Source organism: Pseudoliparis swirei, chromosome 1, assembly GCF_029220125.1.
Source record: "Pseudoliparis swirei isolate HS2019 ecotype Mariana Trench chromosome 1, NWPU_hadal_v1, whole genome shotgun sequence".
In the NCBI taxonomy this organism is placed as follows: domain Eukaryota; kingdom Metazoa; phylum Chordata; class Actinopteri; order Perciformes; family Liparidae; genus Pseudoliparis; species Pseudoliparis swirei.
The window spans coordinates 13656898-13668208 of NC_079388.1; the positions used below are offsets into that span (position 1 = coordinate 13656898).

Here is an 11311-nt window from a genome sequence, read left to right on the forward strand (position 1 = left end):
TTAAATACCAATCAATGCTAATATTGCCGTGTGTCTTCTGCATCTGTACGTAGAAAATGACGAGGCTACTCTTTTAACTGCACCGATGATCGCCAAACAGTTAATCTGCTTAAAGTGCATCTCTCTATCTGGACCACACTCTTGCCACACACATTACGCTACTCGTCCACCAACGACATTACATAAGATGTGGAGAAACAATGGGGGTGCACCTTAATGATGGAAAGCATGCTCAGACTATTGCAAGTTGAGCCAAGTCATCTAATGTCGAGCATTTGAGAAACTGAGCCGCCTTAAATGTCCTAAAATGACCACTGGTGAGACAACTCGGGCTTTAGGGTAATAAACAGCTCATGTAACTGTTTCCCCTTCCTCCTTTCTGCTTCCTGTTCTTCCACCTCGCTCCGCCTGGGCCTGTCTGTGTGTTTCTTGACTTGTCATTGGACCTTTGCCTCGAGCCAAGATTAATCCTGATAAAGCATTCATTATGATTTTGTTCAATTGGGAATAAAAACAAAACGTTAAAAAAAAGAAGACAAAAAGCCGATCTCACCATCTCTCGATTAAAACAACCTGTGATGAGAGATATGAAGACAAGCTCTTGATGTACAGTATGTGTGATTATAGATCTCTGTTTTCTTTTTTAAGAAAGCAGAGTCTTTGTGAGGCTGCAGAGTGTGCATGTTCCAGGTTGGACCCGTCATGTTATGAAAAACAGCATATGTGTGTGAGCGAGAGAGAGAAAAATAGAGAGAGAGACCGAGTAAATGAAAAAAAGGGTGTACTGTCAGTCAGAGTGTATCAGAGGGGCTCAGAAGGCTGCTTGACATTTCCTGTATTCTTCACTGTATCTGGTACTTTGTTCAAAAGTCAAATCAATTCATAGCATTTCTTGAGTTTTCATGTCAAGTTTCTCTTAACATACTACAACACCATTGTTTGACGTCTCTTATCCACGGCATGATTTGTGCTCGCAGCAGCAAGAGGGCAGTGGGCTGAAATGTGCTGTGCTTTTGAAGGAGTTTGGGTTTTGAAACCAAGCTGAGCCGAAGCTGCAGGGTGTCAACCGATGAAGTGATTCAATTCTGTCTTGAGCCAGGCCTGCGTGAAATTGAATTTTCAAACTCTTAATTAAAGACAGTTATGTTATGATTTCAGTAATTGTATTAGGCTCTTTCCCTTTTGTTATGATGTGAATTTCAGTCTGCTGGAAGTTTAATAGTAGACAGTGTGTTGCTGTTGCATGCTGCGAGGCAACTCTCCATGCAGTGTGCACTCACTGTTTCATCAAAAAGAAGATCTCTACAACTAAAAAAAGGAATCCAGGAGACGCAAACACTTCCCTCATGAAGGTGAGCAGGATTTTAGTGAAGACCACTAATGGAGTCCAAGTCAAGAGCAGGTGCAGCTGGGTCAGATCCAAGAACAAGACCAGAATAGGCAATCTATCTCTTTCCAATGCTAATCCTCTGCTCTCCTGCATCACTGCACACACACAGCCTGGATAACAGCTTATTTTGAATCATGCAGGCCAAATGCACAGTACATAATAGACCAGTTGGGACAAAGATATTTAGCAAATCTATCAAAGTAAATGACTCTCATAAAAGGTATCATTTACATGACTCGTTACTCATTCCTGGTGTAGACCTTGAATGAAGCCAAATAACGAGCTGGCAAGCATGTGTGACATCGGGGTTAAGTCCACGATGATGGAGCCTGCAGGACCTTTTCAGCCATCAACTGAATGAACTCATTGTAATAGGTAGAGGAGAGGTAGTTGGTAATTCCTCTGCCCTTATTCCTGTATTAGACGAGATGTTCTGATAGCAGTGGAGCAGAGCTGGTAATTACCTCCAGGCATCCCATAAAGATTCCATTGTGGGGCGATCCCAGCAGCTCATAGTCGCCACGGCAGGAAAAATGGAAAGTCTGCAATATGTTTTTTAAATGTGCCAGTATGCACTCTAAGCTTCTACTTGCTGCACTATAAGTTTATATCTATTCATGCATTTATTTTTTCCTGAGAAATATTCCGTACTTCATAAGCTTTCGGTAGTGTCTCCATATGGTGTCTGTGATGGTGAAAATATGTGTACATGGTTTGTTTGATTAAAAAGTAGTCGAGCAATTGTGTTACACGTTGCAAGGTCGGACTGGAAATTTAAACAATGAATGATGGGGAAGAAAAAAATCAAAACACCAATGATATATTTTTTGAACAATTCAAGGGCAGCCGATGTTATGTACCCTTCTGTGTGGGCCCCCTAGTGGCAAGGAGCTCCGAGGCATGTGCCAGGAGGGCCTCTGCATAGATCCAGCTCTGCGTTAGCAGCTTAAGTTAGAGCAACACAAAAGAAATGTGTCCCTTTTTGTATCGCTTTTTTTTTTATGATTAAAAGATGCATCATTGTACCAGGGTACATTAAAAATGGCTAGCCTTAGGCTTTGGCAGAAGGTACATAGTAAGTCATATAGTAAAAAAAGAACATTAATACTTTATGAAAAACTGTGCCCTGTAGAATATCTTGCTCGGGGCCTCGGTCCTTGGGCCCAAACAGATCAATTAGCTGTGGATCGCAGTGATTCACAGGGTCTTGTCTACTTATAAAAGTACAGCTTTTTTCCCACACATCTCACATCTTTGTAGTGAGGCAGGCTGCTCTGACAGGCAACACTTTTCTCTGTAACCTCCCCTGACAGGGTGAGAACACTTCCATCAAACGTCGGCTGCCGTGACAGACAAGCTGGGTGCCAGACAACCTGTCAGGCCGGGCTGTGTTCCACTCTCCGCAGCGTTGCCCTCCTTTCATTGCACTCTTATGTTCTCCACTCTTGACTCTCTTTCAACCCCATCAGCTCCTCTCAATTTCTCTCTCTCTCTCTTTCAGATCAATATTTATGTTTCTCATGCATGTTTGCAGTTGCTTCTTCTCGCTAACAAGAGTCAAAGATAACATTTCAAGTGACTTCTCCCCAGACTGATGTGCTCTTCTTGACATTTCATGAATGCTCTGTTTCATCTCGTCTCCACAGAGGATCAATGCCCATTCTTGCAAGTGGACGAGTGGAAGTTTCCTCAGACTGCCCGGCACAATATCACAGGTGAAAAGACTCGCTAGAAATATGCAAACGGGCACATTTTTCTCCATTTCTGTGGCTACTGATTAATCTTGTTTCTCGCCAGGTTTTAATCTGGTGAGGCGATTCTCCCTGCTCAAGAACAAAGATGTCAAAAAGATCCGCAACCCTCGAGGACCGGTCATCCTCCGCCTGGGCAAAGCTGCACTCCTGCTCCCCACTGAGTACGTTTCCACTAACATTCCTGCCGCTCGCTCTCTTTACAGCCACCGATAGAGAAACACACATCTCACGCAGGCACATTGTGGACAGCTTGAGGTGGGAGATAATGTACTACGGGGACGTGACATGAAGCACATTTTCACCTTTATGGGGGCCTATGTCAACACACTCTGAACAAAGAAATAGGCAGAGAGACTGAATGCCTTTCGGCGAAGTCGCCTCTGAACTCTCACTCAACTTATCTGTGCTGTCCACTGGCCGCTGTGTGGAAAGCATGCAGGTAGTTGGCAAGCGCTGCAGCACGGGTCAATCTCTGATTGCATTTCCAGAAATAGCACTTCTATTCCCTCACCGCTGACACTGGCTTGTAAAACTGAACTCTTCACAGCCTTTTGGTTTTCCGGGTTGTGGCCGCATATGATATATACCTTTATTTGTCCCACAGTGGGGACATTTCAAAAATCACAGCAGCGGTGCACATCAGAGCATTAATAAAAATAATTATAAAACACAAAACTAAATACTAAAAAAATATATATATATAATGTTAATATATAAATAATATAATAATATAATTAATATCAAAATATTATATAATAATATTATAGTTAATATATAAATAATATAATACATATAAATATATGCTTATTGTAGCTAGTTTTCACATACATTTTCTAGTTTATTTGCTTGAGCGCAAACTATAGGAGCGATGCCTTAATTGGTAGGCATGATGCAGTTGCCAGTAAAGAAGTTACAAGGATGTGAATTTAATAGCATCATCTTAGAGCCGAGGCTTGTTCTGAGCTTGTTTCTGGGCCATAAAATCCACCAGAGCACGTTGTCCCTGAACAACATTATTCTGCAGTATGACATGGTGTAATTATAACTTCCTGGGTTTATTTTTTGTTGTTTTTTTGTTCGCACAGTAGTTTGTTGTAGATTTAGTTTGCAATTGTGACACAAGTGCTTATTGGGTTTATGTGCTGGCTGTTTTGTTGTCTTGTCCTCCTTTTTATTTTATTTTTCAGTTCTATAGCAGGTTTTCAGACAGCTGAGCTTCTTTTTACCCGGCAATAAAGCAGTTTTTAAGAACTTGCCAGTTGGGTCAGCGCAGTGTATTTGATCACTTTGTTCAGCCCTGTGAGCTCCACTTGCGTTAAAGTCCGACAAATCTGTCTCCAAAACACTTTTTCTTTTGGTAGAGACGCATTGTGTTCTAAAAGTGTCACATTTATTGTTTGTCACAGGCCTAGAGAGTACTTGTCCTGAGGAAGAGAGGGGAGGAGGAAGGGGGCCCCAAACAAAGATCACTTCCAACAAAATCAGCATCTTTGGAGCCAAATTCAAGAGGTTTTTGTTTTGCCTCTAACCATCCAGAGAGAGGGCATCCTCTATCTGTTTTGGATTTTGTGCTGGTGCAGCATTTATTGAAATGTGGATGTCATTGAGAAGAATTCTGCTGTCAGTTGTATCATTGAAGAAGGTTACCTGGGTGACTTAGAATAATCAATGTTGGCACATCAACCTTGCCGGCCAGCTGCCTTTCATTGTGCTTCTCTCTGTACATGAAACTCCCCGTCACCGACATATGTTTCTCAAAATGACTAAACAGAGATTCTTGCTTTTCTTTTTCTTTCTTTTTTGCATACGCTTATTCTTTCTTGCCTTATTGCCTCACAGAGAAATAGAACCAAATCCTCCTGCTTTTATTCCTTTTTTTTTCTCCTTCATTTGCATTCTTTTTTAAAACTCGTGCCTTCTCTAATTGCACTACATGTAAGGGCTTCAGCCACTTAGAAAAGAGTGGAGGCAGAGAACGGATGAGCGAGATGTTGTGAGGCAACGATAAGGTTAACGGCGTTAGAGTGTCTATGTGTTTGTGTGTGTGTGTCTGTGTGTGTGTGTGTGTGTGTGTGTTGTTGAGCCTGAGAGTAGATACTGTAGATTCTGACATGGCTCCCATCCACCACAGACTCGCCATCACTCAAGCAGCTTTTTAATTCATTACCGGTTAGGTTGACTGAAGTGCAAGACGTGTGTGTGTATAGTAATTGGAAAACCGCGTTTTGCTTTGTATCAGAGGCTAATCCATTCAGCTAATCCGAGCTAACACAGATGAGTGACAGCCAGATGAAGCTGTGTGTCTCTCGCCTCCCTCAGTCGTCTGCAGAGAGTGAAATGGGCACCAGTCACAGCTGGTCACATGCGTTTTAATTTCTGCAAAATGTGATTGCTTTGGGTCCGTTTCTTTTATGCGGCTACAGTGTGTAGGAGAGATGGGATATAATGGCACTAGGCCACACTATGTATGACATCATTTAAATGCTTTTGATGATTAACATTGTTTTATCACATAGCAAACACATTTATAATCTTTGTACACATTAAGCATGTTGCTGCTGGAATTGCTTCATAAGGACGATTGTAAAATATATTTGTATTGAATGAAATGCAACCAAAGATAATGAGTGCAGAGGTGATGGCGCTGGTGCTCTTAAAATGACTGACCATGGAAGGATCAGAAATGAGCAAACATGTAGGAGAGAAGTAAAAGAAAAGCTTTAGAAGGAAATAATGATTTTATTTGAGAGCGCAAACGCAAAAGACAGATTGGGAATATGAGTCAATGAGGAGAGGGTCATAATCACCAAGAAACTCAAATATATTCCAAACTCAGCTTTGAGTACCTTTTGTAAAGCTATATTCAAATAAATCATTATTTGTATTATTATTATCATCAGAATAGGCTGACGAATGTTGCATGTGTGGTACAGAAAGCCCGTTCAGAGTCCATGCAGAAGCCACCCCGAATGAGGCTGTGATTTTTTTTGTAGAATTGATGTCAACCTTTATTGAGCTGGGGAATGTTACGAGCGTATAGTTTTCAGTAGCTGAGCAGCATCTGTGCAGATGGGAGCGCAGGAACACGATGGCATGCTACTTGCTCTTGGCGGTCTGTCATCGGGGTGGTCTGTAGGTCAGCTGTACTGACCACTTTCAGTCCAACAGATACCAGCAGGTTGCTTGGATTGCAGGACCATTTGTTACTTGTTGATGGTCTGCAGACGATTAATTCAAATGACGCGACCTGCAGGCAGCATTGTAATATATTATCTGACAACTGTCAAAAGAATGTGAAAGTGTACAGATTAATGTAGTGGATTAATCTCAATGACTTCAGTGATTTCACGACTTGTCTATACTTTGTGTTTCACAAATGTTGCCATACAACATGAACATTTAAAATGTGTATGTACATATATGCGTCTGTCTGCACAGTTACTGTTCTTCCAAAAGTTGTATACATATTGTTTATAATACAAAAAAATAGAAGATAGCCAAAGGATGAAACAGTATTTGGCCACTATCTTCTTTTACATCTCCGTTTACAAAGGCAGCTCCTACCTGTTAGAAGTTCCTTTCAGTGATGTGTGTATAAGACATTCAGGGATAGAAACCCTTTCCACTGAAAGCAATTGATTCCAGCTCAGTTTGTGCTTATACACCTCTCCAGATGTTCCCATCCAAACATCTGCTTTTTCGACATCCCCTCTCCCCATGATCCCCTGTGTTTCTCTGGCTTGCGCTGACTCCCCTCTCTTAACAACTGAAAACCAAGAGGGGCAAAAGTAACTTTCTTCCAGTATTGGGAAAGGCTAGAGTGATGTATTTCCCCACTGTGTTTGTGTGTTTATGTGTGTCCAGAACTCTGAATATAAAAGTCTATGGTGAAGCACTCTTAACGTAAAAGTCAATATACTGTGTGAGTGGTTTTGTGCCCTGCAGCCCATGTCACTAAAAGACAGCGAACCAATCTCTACTCTCGACATCAGTTTCTTTCTTTCCTTGTCTTTCTCCCCGTCTGTCTCTCTCACGCACGCTCTCGTTCCATCTCTACCTACATACTTTTCGGTGCATTAGTTGAAGTGGACATGTCACTAAAAAGTCACCTTGTCAGTGCTTTGCGCACGTCCATTTGAGTATCTGGAGTGCCGACCAGCCCATGTACTGTGAAATAAGACAACGCGATCCTTTTCTTTTTGCGGGTGGCCTAGATCAACAAGCCGTTCATATTTTACTCCCCTAGCCATGTCACATAAATAACTCCCCCCATAACTCCCCCTAGCTGATTATCTCCACCCACGGCTTGAGAACTACTTTTGAAAATTTGTGCCATATTTTTTCTCGAAAGCCAATCAGAGCAGAATGGGCTTAAATGAACAGGCACCAAAACAGAGGCTGACTACAGGTACATTCAGACGGACACTATAAATAAGGGTGATTTTTCATAATAAAAATGTTCTCGTAAAAACCCTGAATAGTTATATGAAACAAAAAAATGAGCATGATATACCTCCTTTAATATCAAACTCGGGAATTTTCATATTCAATGTAAAAAATGTATGTGTCCCACATCATCCCCCCCCCCCCCTGCAGGTCTCCAGGTTGAATGTGTTTTCTTCCTCACCTTTTTTCCGACTTATCTTCTTTTTTTTGATGTCCTGTAGTTGGCTGTTTTCCCTGAGTCATAAATCACTGTCACCCCACTTCTAGGAGCGGGAAACCAGCTGCCAGCATCAACAATTGTGTGCGTTTGTGTGTGTGTGTGTGTGTGTGTGCGTGCAAAGAGAGAGAGAGCATAGAGTATATTTCACTATCTCAGTGAGCATGCATTTCACGTGACATGTTTGTGAACCCTTCATCTCTCAATACATCTACACACATCCATGCAGTGAATATCTGTGCGTATGTGTGTGTGCTTAGATGCCCTTGACCAAGACTGAGGGATGATGCTTGCTAGACTGCATCTGCTAGGAAAATGAATTACATGGGGGTTATGGTCCACGCAGCTTTGTATTCTACTGCTGGCTGCACCCACAAAATCTGGGGTGAAATGCAAAACGAAGAATCTGACACAGGAAGCCGATAACTTTGGCATTTTACGGAGGAGCACATCAAAGACAGACATTTTAATACACAAGTTTTCCTAATTTGTCAAAATCTTAATTGCATGTGATGCTCCCTGCCTGGCTTCCAACTGTGTTTATGTCAAGTGTGATATATACTTAATTGTCCCCGGGGGAGAAATTAGTTTTCACAGCTTGCATATTCCTATTTCAAATAAGAAATGTACAAATACACACAATAAATACCGTGGACACATATGCACATAGTCATTCATGCTCCTGCACCTTACCCATACCAGTACAAACACAAACAGCACAAACACATGATTACATTTTAAAGAAAGTTCATCTATGAAATGAATACATTAAGGCACACATCAATGTTTAATTAATTTTCATACGTCATGTAAACAGAATACATTGCATTAAAGAATGGATTAAGGAGGTTGGTCCGGTATCATTTGCCTGGTTAAAACTCAGTGTGTTAACATTCTATGCTTGTAATACAGGCTATATGTTATACTGTGTAATCTCCAAGCCAATACAACCCCCGTGACATCATCAGAAGTTCCCCAGAAATCTTCCTGTAATTAGCATCCCTGAATGGAGGAGTGACGGCTCCCTGCCCCTTCTGTCTTCCAGTCAGGTGTTTCCTCATGGCCTTCCTGAGGAGTTCACCCTCAGCTTCACTCTGGTGCTAAAGAAGGCTGCCCTGAGAGACACTATCTACCTCTTCCAGATAGCTGATCAACAGGGATACCCCCAGGTGCAACTCACTCTTGTTTCCTGATTGACGGTGTTATGCATTCCTGCATCCTTTTGCCCCGCCTCTATTTCCTGCATCCCTTTTCCTTCCTTCCATTCATCTCTCCTTTTGCCTATTCCTTCCGTCTCTCATCTTTCTTTTGCATAGTCAACCACTTTTCCCTTCGATTTATTTTCTCTCTTGACACCTTTTCATTTCACTCCCCCTTTTTATTCCCCCTTATTCCATGCGTCTTTTGTCCTCTCTTTATTTCTCATCGGATCCCCTCGCTCTCGTGCTCCCCGTCTCTCCATTTCTCTTCCCTCCATCATCATCTTCTGCTCTCCCATCTCATTCACCTTCATTGTTTTTCATGTGTGTTCCATGATGAAGCACTAGAGTCCCTCTGAGTCCCCATAATCACCATGAGTCGAGGCCAGATTTAAATACTCAATGTGTTTGATGGATGAAAGCCAGCTCGCCTCATTAGGAGTGATTGATTGGCTGTACTGGCCGCGTGTGTAATTAATATGTCTTCCCCTTTACCTCATCCCTGAGACTGTGTTCTACAGCTTTGTTGGGTGCTAGCAGCATGTATATATCACTCTTTGTGGAAACCAGGACCAGTCAGACATCTTTAGATACAGCTTCTTCTGTGCACTGGCATACTTAACACATAATCCGGTGTTTAATTAGCGCTTGTGTTGAAACCCAGCTCTCTGTAGACTTCAATGGCCTGGATGGAACCCTGTCCCTTCGTGCCAGGGGCGTAGAGCCCGCAGCTGACCTGGTGAGCTGTATTTTCACCGGGGAGGGGGTGGAGGCCCTGATGGACCTGCGCTGGCACAAGGTGACCCTCAGCGTGCAACGCGAAGCCGCCTCCCTCCATGTGGATTGCAACTCTCTTGAGACCAAACCGCTGGAGGCCCGTGGAGTTTTGCCCACTGACGGACACACGCTGCTGGGCATCCGGGCTTCGGATGCTGGACCTGTGCAGGTATGGATCTATGTGGGGAAGTGAGAGGAGAACCTCTCGTGTGCTTTTGATCAAATATGCAGTGTGGTACTTCCCTTGGCTATTGAAGAGCCATTGATCTAGTTTAAGCTATGTCATGTAAATATCATCTCAACTTACCATTTGAAAGTGTGGCGACCTTTAGACCTTTTCTGTGTGAAGAAGAAACTCGAACATGCACGTTTCAAAAGTGTTTTGAAAGAACCCAAATCCCTTATACGGGCCTGGACTATTAAGAATGGTTGATGTGCTCCATAGATTAATAAACCCCTGGTATTGGCAATTTCCGATAACAAACCATGCATTTTCTCAAACCCGCTGTTGGACATGAACCGAGTGAAATATTTATCGTGACCCAACCACCCATAAAGGCCCTTCAAGCTGAAATCAATCCTTCTCTTCATGCATCTTATGTGTGTAGTCACATGTGTGTGTTTGCGGGTGAGTACTGATTACAGAAGCGTGTGGACTACCTGGGACAATGTGCTTGAAGTGAGCCGGGACAGTAATGCTGAATAGATCCAGTAATCCAAGCACTTAGTTTGATGATCAATTAACCAGCCTAGTTAGAAAACAGGCAGGGTGATTTGTTACACACACACACACACACACACACACACGTATGTAAACCTTCAGATGAAGTGCTTTCCTAATACTTTATATGAATCCGAATTTAATTGGCTTGCAGCCATGCTCACTACCTCATTTAAACGGTATTTGCATTATTAACCAAACAAAACAGAGGACGTCGGGAGACCTGCTTGTTAAATGTATCAATCTCTTTCTCTCCCTCACCTTAGATGGACATCCAGCAGGCGATGCTGTATTGTGACCCCTCCCTCGCCATTCAGGAAGCTTGCTGTGAGATACCTGGAGCACGGGTGAGAATGGCAACCATCATTAACGGATAAACAATGATTAACAATGCCAATGAATGTGTGCCGAGTGGAGACTTTTCACACCTGCTCTACACTGAAATATGTGAATCTACCACATTGTCCTATATCAGTGATTCTGAAATGGGGGTTATATATATAAAAATTGTTATATAATAAATATTCAATAAGGTATCATTTACGTTCATAAACTTAATTTTATATCTTCTATATATATCAGACAGTGATGGCACAGCGCTGTGTATTATATCTTTTTTTATTATTATATAGGATCTATATAATCAAGGATGAACCTGGAATCTAAATGACATTTTGGGATTCATGTATATTACATTTTAAGAACAAAACTTTGGTTTTAATATGCAGTTCACTTCCTATATCGGACTCAATCAATCACTTGACTTCGACAGACCTTTTCTGAAGTGGAATCCTGTTCGTAAATAAT

General features: G+C 42.1%; 1 protein-coding gene across 1 annotated transcript in view; it reads left to right on the forward strand.

Annotated features, from left to right (window-relative positions):
* Positions 1–11311, forward strand: part of col16a1 (collagen, type XVI, alpha 1) — a 55950-nt gene that overhangs the window by 9180 nt on the left and 35459 nt on the right. The window contains exons 3-7 of the mRNA XM_056422448.1: positions 3037–3105; positions 3188–3305; positions 8853–8976; positions 9671–9952; positions 10771–10851. Of these exons, the coding sequence (XP_056278423.1) occupies positions 3037–3105; positions 3188–3305; positions 8853–8976; positions 9671–9952; positions 10771–10851 (674 nt within the window). The remainder of the gene's footprint in view (positions 1–3036; positions 3106–3187; positions 3306–8852; positions 8977–9670; positions 9953–10770; positions 10852–11311) is intronic.